Below are 13,373 nucleotides of genomic sequence, written 5' to 3'. Positions count from 1 at the left end.
TAACTCATCAAGACGTTGAGGAAAACATTTGCAACCGGTAACTCCGCTATATTTATATGTTGATTATACTCGTTCCTCCTCTTCTCTGCTCCTCCTATGTCTCAATTTCTTGACGCAAAAATTGCATTTTTGACAGATACATTGACGCGTATATCAATCAAACATTTTGAAAAATAATTGAAAAACTTCTGCAAGACTTGCCTCAATAGACACAAGTTCCCGCCATTGATGTCACTAGACACACTACTAGCCCAACACTTGCCCAAAGATGAGCATTTCAAATACATTTACATCCAATCAAAACCAACATACATCAAATCACCAATAAATATTCCCAAATCAACCCCTGCATCAACCCAGGAGCGACCTGATACTGTCAAAATACGACACTTTTTCAGCTTAATTGATCAAGATGTTATTGTTTTGGGGATTGAAGTATTTACTTATTTACAGATATATCCAACTTGTATTGATCAATATATATATGTATCTAAATGTGATACTACTGGATTGAAAAAATTGAAATTTCGAGTTGGCGACGTTGTAAGGGAAGTGTTGCGGTATATAGTGGATTATGATGTTGAAAGATACAGGATTAAAGACAAGAAACCTGTTGAGCAGCTGGGTGAGGTGAAACTGGAAAAGAGTAATGAGTCCGGTGATGGTGGTTACACAAATTCAACTGTGGCATTGATTGACAAACTACAACGCAAATTGACAACCGATCCGAGTCATTTCGGTACCCTACCATACTATAACAACAACACCCCTCACCCCAAAACTAGCGGCTCTAATTTCCAATATCGTAAACTACCCACAACGCAAATCAATTGTCATATATGTTTGTTCACCAAAACAGCACCGCAATACATTTTCCCCAATTCATCTAAAAACAAGTACAAGCATCTTGGTAATGGACAAGTATTGCTCAAATGGTGGTTGCGGATCATTGAATCTGTATGTGGAGACCAATGGCCCGTTAAAAAATTGATTATCCCCGGTTCGGATACAGTGGCGATGCGCAAGTTTATTGATCCATTGTCGCAATGGTCAATTGGTCACATATTTAGTGCTGATGGCTCTGATTCCAATCACGAGTCAAATGAAGCCAATGCAAAACTGAATTTAGCGGTTTATAATATCCCGCTTTTCCCTGATGATCCAAAAGGTCGGTTTTTGGAACATTTGATTGTTGAGAATCGTTATTTCAATGTTTCAGTTGATCGATTTTATCAAGAGTTGGGTTTCAGACAAGAGTTTAGATTAGGTGATTGTGTTGGGTTGATTGGGTGTAGTAAAAGCTACACAACGGCAGAGCAACACGTATCCGAGGCGACGGTGGTGGATGAAGAATCCGTGGTTAAAGATTCAAATGATGCTCATACTAAAGATGTGATTGTTGTATCCATCCATCATTATAAACAATTTATCAACAATGTAATAAAACTGATCAATTTTGATAAATTGATTGACGTTGAGTATTTAACCCAATTGCAAATCCCTAGTTTTTTCAAGGAGACTATTGGCATGGATGAGTTTGAGTATGGTGGTGTTGCTGAGGAGAAGAAAAAAGAAGAAGAGATGAAAAAACTTGGCGATGTAACAGGGGAAAAGAGAAAGTTGTTGTTAGATGTAAATGGCACTGGTGGTGGTGGTGCTGCTGCTGTTAATAAGGCTAATGATCTTACTGGGTTGATCAAAAGAAAAAGGAAGAATTAAGGTGTAAATTGATTTTGTTGCAAACATATCAAGAAACAGCTGCAAAAAGAAAAAAAAAATATCAGGAGAAGCAATACTTTTCCTGGTTTTGCCTTCTCTTGTGCATAGTCACTCCATCCCCCAAACAAACCTTAAACAAAGCCTTTTTGTTACAAAGAGATGAAGTTGGGATACTTTATTATCTACTTGGTCACCACATCATCATCATTTGCGTATGCTTCAGAGTATTCTAAACGGTTGAGTGCAAAGATATCATCAGTCATTTCACCAAAATTCTACACTGGCAAAAACGGAAACAGTGATGAAGTTGACAACAAGAGTGGTTATGGTTCTGGTTCCGTGTTTGATCATTATGTTTATGGACAAACACCTGATTTCCACGTCCAGCAACAACAACAACAAAGCCCCCACAATCAAGCTCATCCTCATTTGACTCATGCAAATGTAGTTCCACAATCCAAGCAATACGAACTCCCACCATCACCCATGATTTACCCGGTAAAATTGCCATTCCCACAATGGCTAACTGACTTCACTGGATTACATGAATGGCCCGGTTTGGATCCACCATATATCCCCTTGGATTTCATTGATTTCAACAAGATTGTCCCTGTCCCCAAGCATCCACAAGCCAGTTGTTCCTCATTACAACTCCGATCCCCAGCATCTTGTTCATTTGATTGTTTTAATTGTGTTGAATTTGATGATGTGTACACATGTCCCAAATTATCACAAACATTTGATGATGGACCTAGCCCTTATACTTCTAAACTTCTTGATGCTTTGAGTGAATCACAAACGCAAACGACTTTCTTCACATTGGGAGTCAATATCGTTCGGTTCCCCGAGATATATCAATCTGCATGCTTAGCAGGTCACATAATGGGATCACATACGTGGTCACACAAGTTCCTACCCAGTTTAACTAACGAAGAGATTATCGCTCAAGTGGAATGGCTGATTTGGAGCATGAATGCTACGGGGTTCCATCTACCCAAATGGTTTCGACCACCTTATGGTGGGATTGATAATCGAATCAGATCGATATTGAGACAGTTTGGCATGCAGCTGGTGTTGTGGGATTTCGATACTTTTGATTGGAAAATGCTTGATCATTCTAATATGAGGAATGAACAAGATGTGTATAATGATGTGAAAAAGTTTAAAGAGGAGAGAAAAGGGGGAGGAAATGCTGGCAAAGGTACTTTTGGTAGCGGTGGTGGTTTGATTTTGGAACATGATGCTATTCAACGTACTGTTGATGTTGGTATTGAAATTTTGAATAATGTGGTTGGTGGTGGTAAAGATCACCAATTGACGGTACCGAAATGTGTTGGTGGTATTGATTATATAAAGTCGTTTCCCAAAGAATAGGAGCTGGTGGTGGTGGTGAGAGCAGTATTCATTTGTATAAGTTTTTCAGTGACTTGGGTATCAAAACTTTCAATGACAATTTAAAACTAAACAATTATGTTTGTATAAAAATGGAAATAGTAGCTATAAAAATATATAAAAGAATGGCAATTGAACTGGAATCAACTATAGTACTGTGTGATTAATTAGCTGGAACAGGAACTGAATTATTCTTCAACAAATCATCCTTTTGCTTATTCAATTCATTAGCAGCTTCATTCAACCTTGGTTCAATCTTATCTCTAGTTTCTTTTAAAAACACCTCTGCATTCTTACCATTAGTAACAAATTCTTGAGTTTGATTCTTTAAAGGAACAATATAGTCATCATTCAAAACTTTAACCGTCTTTACACCAGTATTATAACTAGCAGTTAAATTTTTTTCCAAATACGACTTGTTTGCTGGTGTTGACTTCAACTCTTGATTATAAGTGGATACAATCTGATGTTGAATTTCATTTGATTTTGAATATGCAACACCAGTAATATTCAACACAATTGACTTGATGGTGTAATAAATTTGGAAAATTGAATCTTCAGCCTCATTTTCAACTGGCTTGAGGAACGCATTGTTGATGTGGATAATTTGTTGATTAACTGGTTTGATGAAATTGGCCGTGGTGAAATTGATAACCTTGTTGGGTAAGTCAATGAAAAAATGATCAAATATACCCAATGCGTAAAGATTCAATCCATCGAAAATTTGAGCAACTTCGTAAATTGGTGAAATTGTCAACACATTACCAATGAGAAATTGATAGACGGGCAAGATAAATTGTTGGTAAATTGATTGGAAGATTGAAATTGATAAAATCAATTGCTCCAATTGTTTAACAAGTGAGTAATTGTTCACATGTTGAAGAGTCTTGGAGTCAAACTTCTTCTTGGGTAAGGATTGTTTAACCTTTTGTTTAACTTGGTTGATGTTATCAGACATGATGTTGTAGTAAGTGTGGGTTTTTAATAAAATTTGTGCACGTGCTAAAAAACCAAAACTCAGGGGGGGGGGGGGTGTAATATATATATATATATATGTGTGTGTGTGTGTGTGTGGATGTTTCGGACTCAGATTACTTTTTGTTAGTAGTAAACTTTAATAATCTAGTGGTTGGTGTAGTAAAGTAACTTTAGTAGTCAAAGGGATACTATGTTGATGATAAAAGAAGAACAGAGGGGGATTAGAAAGTTCAAGTAGAAGGAAAATAGGGAAATTTGCTTGTGCTTTTATACCCTGACTCGTTTGATAAAAGACTCAAAGTGTAAAAATATATACATCTATATATTTTATGGTTAGTTATAGGTAACAACAACAACAATAAACAGAGGAACAAAGGAGGACAGAGAACTAAGAACACATGCATATAGATACACAAGAGTAGTCAGTAAATAACACATGATACATATACTAACTACGCAATATGAGTTTACACTAACCACTATTCATCTCATCAAAAGAAGAAAGTTTGGCATGCGATGAATGGGTTAATGTAGTTGTCTCTGATAGAGAGGTCTTTGGAAATATCACATGCTATAGAAGAGTGCTGGACTACATCAGATGACTATTATTATTACTATTATTACTGTTTTTTTTTATTATTATTATTATTTTGTTGTTGTTGTTGTTGCTGTTACTGTTACTGTTATTGAGTTATTCTCAAATCAAACTATGTACTTATTCTCCTGTGTCATAAAGAGTATTTCTGAAACAAATCTCTATATTAAATATGTTGTTCTATTTGTCTTATGATGATGTAATAGTAATACTGACGATAATTCGGATGATTACGTATTAATACACACACACACACTCTCTCTCTCTCTCGTTATCATCGGCTTATAGCATCATTGAATTCATATTTACAACAACAACTACTACTACTACTACTACTACTACTACTACTACTACTATTCTTCTACTGTGGACATAATAATATTTTATGCTTGCTATTACAATTTGCATGTGATTTTTAAAGTTGCTCACATTTTTGTGTATCTTTTTTCCTTTTTTATGAATTGTGGCTAAAAACTACTTCTTTTATGTGATGCAATTGATTTTAGTGTAACATTTTACTTTTCAACACACATCGTCGTTTTACCACTAACTACAACTAACTAAAATTTTCATTCAATGATAATACTTTTAAGGGTTGATGGATTGTAAGAGTAAGTGTTATGCATCATCATTGGTTACTAGAACTTACTCTATGATGCATATGCAACTGAATTAATCACCATTACCATTACCGGTCACCGGTAAAAATGTGGCCATCAAGAAAAGATTTTTTCCTTCCCTACACTGTTACACCCCCCCTTTTTTTCCCTGTGTTTAAACACTGTGGTTGACTTCCTTCTGTTTTTGTAACTGAGTCATTTGCTAGCATAGCCTAATGTTACATGTATACATGTACACACATATATCTATAGATAAGAAATAACAACAATTAACATTTGATGCAGACACCAACCAAAAAGAATAAAAAAAAAAAAAAACAAAAAAAGCAAAAAACACAACCAAATTAAAAAAAAAAACGAAAATATAATAAACTCAATTCAGCAACAAACGTTTGGTAAAATCTGAATGTTACTTCATCCAATGAAATTGTGTTGACAGAAAATACACACCCTTCAAAGGAGAAAAGGGTACATACGTAAATCAAACGTTTGCTCTTTCCTTTTCAACAGGAAAGAAATCTAGAATCACATGCTTGCTTTAATAACCAGAAGGACAGTGAATAGCGTAAATGTACTTTGCTGTCATTTTAGGTTTTTTCTCGTGATCAGAACAAACTAAATTTCCCTCCACCCCCTGATACCTGTCCTTATTGTTTACAGACTTACTTGCGATTGTGACGAGTGAAGATTGTTTTTGACCGAAAATGGTAATGAAACCTACACATTCAGATTTCTTAACTCACACACTGACAATCACACACACACACACACACACACACAAATTGTTTTCGGCTTTGTGTCGTTTTCGTAACTTAAAAATAGACTTTTAGTTCATGGAACACGGGTGATGAGATATTTTTATCAAAAAATGTCAAATGTTTTCAATGACATTGACAAGTTTACTGAATAAAGCGAGGCTTATAGTTTGCACTTTTGGATGTGTTATTGAAACAATCCGTTTGGCTGTGCAGAGCTTGCTTTTTCCTGTGTTGTCCTAGCATCAACACTTTTAAAAATCCACTTTTCATGCAACTTATGCCGAGGGAACACTTATGTTACACAAAACTAGCCACTGCTGAGCATTGTAGTTTTTATACAATACGAGAAAATGTCTTTTTAATAGCCTTGTATAATTTTCAGTTTTACGCGTCGCCTTCTTTGGTTATTTATCAGAGTTATTATTTGATATCTGTCGTGTCGCATTACCACCATCGAGTGATTACTCATTGTAACAAGCTTTGGTCTTTTCCTTTATTTTTTTTTTTCTTTTTTATTTCGTTGTTTGCTTCTCACGCTTACGTCCCTGCTACCCCTTCTTCTGTTTGTAAAATTCTCTTTCATCTGAAACCTCTCGTTGCCCCTCGTGTTTTATGCCCCACTTATATGCATCTAGTTATGTGTACTCTATGCTAAAAGAGTTAAGAATAAGGTTTGTGCTATTTTTCGTCAAGACAATACAGTTTGTGTAACTAATGAACGATTTCAATCGTTTCATTGCAAGAGAAAGTAAGTTACGATTACACCCCCTAATTCTAACTTTAGTGTCCATGGACTCGTTGTGGAAACGATCAACAGTTTAAGGCATGTATAGAGAAGACGTTTCTAGTTTCGATGAGTAGTCGCCAGTTCAACACAGCAATTATGTCAACCATTCTTCTCGAGATAATATCGCGCTTTTTTGTTGTTTCGTACAATTCTCCTCTAATTGTTTGTGTGTGCAATTTCCTCGGCACGCTGTAAACTACATTTACACAATATACATATATTAGAACGCTGTTTAAGGTCATATAATTGTCACGTTGCGTTTACAACTTTTAGAGAACCCTCGGGTTAATACGGACTAATATTTCGAAACTTATCCCGGCGGAATGGATAGGCAATTTCTTTGGATTTACGACAAGAGTTGTTGTTCATTCGACGCTTCTCTGACAAAAGGTTATTACTTTATTCATTACAAGGCTTTGGCTTTATGCAAATTAAAGCTTTGAGCACTCGTTTTGACATCAAGTGGCATATTTAATAATATACACAATAGGTAGTGTCGCAATTTTCTAATGTCCAAGAACTTCTTATCACGACACTAGACCTGTTGTCAATTGTTTATTATGTTTTTTTCCAGAGAGGCATTTGAAGAAACGGAAAACAAATCTCCAAGTCATTTTTTCTCTTTTTCCTCTTTTCTTCTTCTTCTTCTTCTTTATATACATCCTCTTTGTTGATCTTTGCGTATTTTGTGTGTTGAGTCTAAGCAAACTAACTTCTTACCTTTGTAATTACAATTTTTAAGTTCTGAAGTTCTTTCAGGCCTGAAGTACTTTTGAAATTGTGATTCTGGAAAAAGAAAAAAGTAGACACATTTATCTCCCCACAATTATCGACACACCTTATGCCTTTCAATATAGAAATGATCGAAAAAAAAGGGGGATACAACAAACGTCGCACCGATTTTTTGATTGTCTCTATCGGAAGGACAGGTGGCAGCTTCATTGTTTAAAAGAGCACGAGGACAGCATGGAGTGAAACTGAGCTTGGTCTATTCAGTTTAATGCAAAGTTGTTTTCCAATTCAAAGGGCCCTCTTTGGGGGTCTTTCCAAGGCAGTTGCTTTACATTTGCATCAAATTGAATAGCTCGTGTTGACGGTTCTTTCTTTTCGTGACATCTGTCCTGTATCGATCATTTTCATGATCAAAAATTATATCGCTAATCGTGTGACTGTGTGCATCCTTATCGATTAAAAATAGTATGTGTCAGCATTATCGGTTGAAAGTTTTTTCACTTCTTAAACATAGTACGTTGTCTATTTCAAGTCGCATACTATAGTAGTACCTTCGGGTTACTTACTTTGTTGAATGTGAATATATTTTATCGTTCAAATTGTTGTTATGTTTGATATGAATATCAATCCATTTAATTGGACTGTCGAACCTTGTTGATCTTCTTTATCTCCGATTTGGTGTCACTATTAGTAGCCTTGTCCTTGAGCTTGACGTTTTCTCACTAGTATGGTGATTCCATCTACGTCATCTATCTATTACAAATGATGTCTACTTTTCTACATATGGCTACAAATATGTTAGTGGGCACTTAATCCAACCCACTCTGTGATTGATACAAAACACATTGTTAGTTGCAAATTTTCAAGTCAATGAGTCTTATTGCATGTTACTCGTCCAGAACGTGTCAAAATTTTTGCAATAAAACACAACCTATCACGTGCCCGGTTTTTCTTGTGTATTGTCCTCCCCAGAAAATATTCCCACTCAATTTCTTTCTTTATTTCTTCTTGTCTAGAAAGAGTTTGTTGAACCGTGTCATTAGTGGCCTGATAATATTTTGTACTATAGATATACTATTTTTTAGTCTTTTTTGCATTCTTTATACGAATTGATAAATTTTCAGCACAATTCTTTGTTAATATCTTCAAAAGAATTATATTTTATCATGACTTCACCCCTTTCAATAAAAAAATGATCAACTTAATCAATAAAGTTGATCATTTTTATCAAAAGGTGGGGGTTAGACCTACATAAATTTCGAATAAAGTTGTTACGCCTACTATTTCAATTTTTTTTTAATTCAAACTACTGCTTTTCTGTGAACTCTATTTTATCATCTTATGCTTTAAGAAATCCAAGATCTGTGTCAAGGTGTAATCAGTTTGTGAGTAACTTAAAAACTAATCTTTCAAATAGACATTGAAGACTGTTTTTTCAAGAATTTATAAAAATCCACTATCAAATCTGGCGTTTAGATGTTTGATAAAAACATAGCTCATGTGTTCATAAGTTAAAGTGAATGTTGAAATATATATTTCAATGTTTATTACGTGTAGAAACTATCCACTGAATGGATTGTAGAGTTTGAAATTATCTCTAGTCTTTGTTGATTTTACAATCTTCTAAAACCTCTTTCAAATTTGTATTTGATACAACTATACACACACACACACACACACACACACACTTATTGTTGCTTGCATTCAGCTGGTGGTTGTTTCTCACCTTGACCGTCTTGACCATTTTCTCCATCTTCATCTTCGTCATCGTCATCGTCATCATCTTCTCCATCTTCATCCGAATATTCACCTTCTTCATCGCCATCGAATTCGTCAGGATAAGCAAAGTCAACTGCATCACCGGTAAACCAATCAACTGCTCTGGGGATCAAACGATCTTTGATTTCTTCACCCAATTGGTAATCCAATTCCAATCTAGCTTCTAACTCCTCGTCTTCTTCTTCTTCTTCATCATCGTTGTCGTTGCCCTCTTCACCATTATCTTCAGCATCTTCATTGTCCTCGCCTTTTTCAACTTTTGGTGGTTTTGGTGGATCAAAAAAGTTGAAAAACGATTCAGTTGGGGTAATTTTCTCAATAGTTCTTGTTTGTTTAGTTGTCTTATTTCTTTGCTTTCTCCTTTCAATATTGATGGTTGGATTTTTCTCCTTTGACTTCCAATTGATTTCACATCCAGTAGCATGATCATAAACGAAATCTCCACTATATCCCAATTCAGCTTGATAGTGGTATGTCTTGGTCAATGTGGTATTGGACAAATGTTCATTGTCACCAAATTCAAAAATTAATTCAAATCCTGGTGTTGACAAGTATTGCATACGAATGTCAATTAAATGTTCCAATACTTCTGAGTCTCTATCGGTGATGGTTTCGGAAACTGTGGATAAGTTTTCTAAAGCAGTCAACCAGAATCCAGGAATACCTTTGGCATCTTTACCCACTGCTGATTCTTCCTCCTCTTGTTCTTCTTTGTTTTCGTCATCCTCATCGCCCTCCTCTTCTTCTTCATCCTTCTCTTCAAGGGATTTTCCTTCTTCAATTTCTTGCTCAGTAGGTTCAACATCTCCAACAATAACTTGCTTCCTCTTGGCATAGAGTGGTTCATACTTCTTAAAATACCTCTTTTCCAACTCCAACAATTCCTTTTGAAACTCAGCCTCTAGTTTCATTTGTTGCTGTTGTATAGATTTCAAACCATAAACCCTATTCTTGACAGCTTGAGGCAAATTAGCAACATAGCCACTATTCTTACCCACCAAATCACCCAATTTTCCTTGAATCATAGATAACAACACTGGATTATTAGCCAAAGTTTGATTAATCTTGTTTTCATTGCCTTCTTCAATCGTTGGCACTGTTGGTGGCTGCGATTTCAAATATGAGTTGGTGACGGAAGCAGGTGTATTTTGTGGGGTGGGTGCTTTGGAAATATCACCGTTCTTTTTCTTGATAGGTTCAGACATGGTAGGAAATCAAACTACTGGGTGTTATTGAATAAAAGAAGCTGTACTCTACTTCCTATTCTTATTCCGATCAAAATAAATTGCCGAAAGGAAAAAAAAAAAAAAAGAAGAGGATTCTCGCAAAATTTCTTTTTTTTTTTTTTCCTTCTTTCTTCTTCTTTTGACGAAAAGAGTTAAAATGGGACACATTCGACCACGAGGTAGAAAAGCTTTATCAATTACACAACTTTACTTATTTGTTAAGCACCCCCAACTTGAATGGATTTCTCCGAAAACTCAATTGAACTCTCCATTCCAATATCATCAAACTTTCCATCCAAATAATCATTAATCTCATCTTTTCTCTTTTCCCATTTCGATACTTGACTGATTTTCTCCTCAATTTCAGCAATTTCATTATCAATAGTTTGTAAATTCTCTTCACTTGTTAAATCATGTAATTTCCAAGTACCTTCTTCTTCAATTTCCAAAATGTAATCATGGTACTTCATCAACAATGGACGATGAGATAACGTAATGAATGGAATTTTTTTCAACTGCAAAAGTTCAAAAAGATAATCTTCGACATCAGTGCTAACTGCATTGGTACTTTCATCAAGAACAACCAATTTAGGATTCTTGAATAAAACACGAGCAAGACTAACTCTTTGCTTTTCTCCACCACTGAAAACGTCCTTCCATTCCTTAACGACATTGAAACTACCTTCTCTTTTCAAAAGATATTCCAATTTAACTTCACGAAGGATGTGGTATAAATAGTCATCATTGTATCCCATTTCCAACATTTCAACATATGAATGAGGGTAAATGATTTGATCGCGTAGATTTCCCGTGGTGAAATACGTCTTTTGAGGGAGATAGAAAATATCATCATCATTAGGCTTGGATAAAAGCCCACTGTATAATGGCCATAATCCAGCAATAATTCTAGCAATTGATGTCTTTCCTGATCCATTAGAACCCAAAATCAACATGTTCCTCAGCTTAATGTGGAAATTCAAGTCTTTAACTAAAGGCATATACTCTGAACCCTCTGGTGTTGGTATAATCACTGGAATGTGTTCGAATCGAAGTCCATTTGGGTAGTTGTTTTGAATTGTTCCATGGATATCAGCAATACCCTTTTTATCACCATAATCGAATCTAGGCGAATGCACACGATGTAATTGCGTCAACAACTCAAAAACTCGATCAGTATACCCAGTCAATGTATTTACATCTTTTATCGAGTACATCAATCTCGATCCAGCATCAGCAAGAGACAACAATAATCTCTTATTGGTGATAAATTGCCTCATGTTCTTACGTTCACTTATAGCATCTGCATGTGCATCGGGCGCAATATCCTTCTTCTTTTTACCTTCAGCAGGCCACAATTCATCCAAAAATACTGGCAATCCAGCAAAAATATACCCCCATGCTGACCAAGTATATTTTAAAACATAATCTTCCAATGTTGCATACCAAAAGTGGGTATTAATCTCCTTTTTTACGTGGTCCATCAATTTTTTGAAGTTTTCAGCAAGTTTTGATTTTTCAATAAGTGATCCTTTGTAGAATCCAATTTCTTCACAATTGGTCATAAAATTCAAATGCTGGTTAAAATAGACACCTTCAAGATGAGCACCTTGTGCTGACAACTTACCAAATGCGGGAGTTGCCCTCTTTAACATGATGGCCGTTAAGAAATAATTGGCAAAGATACCAAGTATAGCACCACTGCCCAAATTGTCTCTTAAATAAACCGCAAAAAAAATCAAATCGATAAATGGTTTACCCATCGATGAAAACAACGACGATAATGAAGAGCAAAACTTGGTCACATCATCAGTGATGTATTGATCAATATTCTGTAGTGCTGAAGCTCCTAAATCAATCTTGTAATAAGCCATAGTTTGATCGAGATACATATCATGAATATATCTAGTCAAGTTGGTTCTAAAACCCAAAGCCAATCTTTGATCCAAGTACTTGATAGCAGCATTGGTGTACGAGGCCGGGAATGCAATCAATAACCAATATATCAAATCACGAGAAAATTTCTTTCCATTTGCAGCAATCAAATTCTTGACAATTTGACCATCCAATTTAGCCACTAGTAACGATAGCCAGGTTCTGAATATTAGAAAAAAACATTGCGATAACAATAATGATGTATTTTTGCTGTAAAATTTAGGAATCAAAATCCTCCATATGATGGCCAATTGACTGAGGAATTTAGAGTTGAATAAAACTCCCTTTTTCTGCAGCAAAAGACGTTGGTGAACAGCAAAGTCCTTGTATAAATACTTGTCGGCAGCGTACAAATCATTATTTGGCTTGGGAATTATAATCCTCTTGATGGAGTCTTTACCACTAGGGATGAAAACCTCTCTTGTACCATTCTTTAACATATTTGACGACTGACGAATAAGACTTGGTCGTCTCAATTTTTTAGCCAATATGTACTCATTATACTTGTTTATGATACCTCGTATGGAAAAATACAATCCAAATCCAGCAGTAGCAATTAAGGTGCTAAAAAATAAAACCACTGGACGGGATTGGTAATTCAAGGTGACTTTGTTGTGTTTGTATGTAACAACAAACTCTTGCAACAACAAGAGGATATTTTTCACATCCTGCTTATTGTAGCCGGCTAATCGTGATATGTTTACCATGACCTTAGCTGGTGCAGGTGAGTCAAAGACAATCGGTGCTTGATTCAGGGAGTTGATATCGAGTGTGTTCACCAATTAATTTTTTTTTTTTTTCTTTCATTGCTTTGTGGAGTAGATTTCTACACGTGATTAATGGATATTAATGTGC

General features: G+C 35.5%; 5 protein-coding genes across 5 annotated transcripts; 2 read left to right on the top strand and 3 right to left on the bottom strand. All coding sequences in view use genetic code 12, as the record gives it.

Annotated features, from left to right (window-relative positions):
• Window positions 1-228: 228 nt before the first annotated feature.
• On the top strand, window positions 229-1,719 carry RTT109 (H3 histone acetyltransferase; the record flags this gene model as incomplete). Its single annotated transcript, XM_036807872.1, has 1 exon — window positions 229-1,719. One exon carries the CDS (start codon window positions 229-231, stop codon window positions 1,717-1,719), a length of 1,491 nt encoding a protein of 496 aa, XP_036664666.1.
• A 159-nt stretch (window positions 1,720-1,878) lies between these two features.
• CDA2 (chitin deacetylase) lies at window positions 1,879-3,093 on the top strand (the record flags this gene model as incomplete). The annotated part of the gene is made up of 1 exon (XM_036807871.1): window positions 1,879-3,093. One exon carries the CDS (start codon window positions 1,879-1,881, stop codon window positions 3,091-3,093), a length of 1,215 nt encoding a protein of 404 aa, XP_036664665.1.
• Window positions 3,094-3,274: 181 nt separating this feature from the next.
• On the bottom strand, window positions 3,275-4,069 carry CPAR2_800410 (uncharacterized protein; the record flags this gene model as incomplete). Its single annotated transcript, XM_036807870.1, has 1 exon — window positions 3,275-4,069. The coding sequence occupies one exon, from the start codon at window positions 4,067-4,069 to the stop codon at window positions 3,275-3,277; it is 795 nt and encodes a 264-aa protein (XP_036664664.1).
• Window positions 4,070-9,269: 5,200 nt separating this feature from the next.
• On the bottom strand, window positions 9,270-10,565 carry NAP1 (histone chaperone; the record flags this gene model as incomplete). Its single annotated transcript, XM_036807869.1, has 1 exon — window positions 9,270-10,565. The coding sequence occupies one exon, from the start codon at window positions 10,563-10,565 to the stop codon at window positions 9,270-9,272; it is 1,296 nt and encodes a 431-aa protein (XP_036664663.1).
• Window positions 10,566-10,804: 239 nt separating this feature from the next.
• Window positions 10,805-13,225, bottom strand: PXA1 (ATP-binding cassette long-chain fatty acid transporter; the record flags this gene model as incomplete). Its single annotated transcript, XM_036807868.1, has 1 exon — window positions 10,805-13,225. One exon carries the CDS (start codon window positions 13,223-13,225, stop codon window positions 10,805-10,807), a length of 2,421 nt encoding a protein of 806 aa, XP_036664662.1.
• Between the last annotated feature and the right edge of the window lie 148 nt (window positions 13,226-13,373).

Source organism: Candida parapsilosis, contig 005807, assembly GCF_000182765.1.
Source record: "Candida parapsilosis strain CDC317 annotated contig 005807".
Lineage (NCBI taxonomy): Eukaryota > Fungi > Ascomycota > Pichiomycetes > Serinales > Debaryomycetaceae > Lodderomyces > Lodderomyces parapsilosis.
Note: the sequence above shows the minus strand (reverse complement) of the source record. Positions and strands in the feature narration are given on the sequence as shown.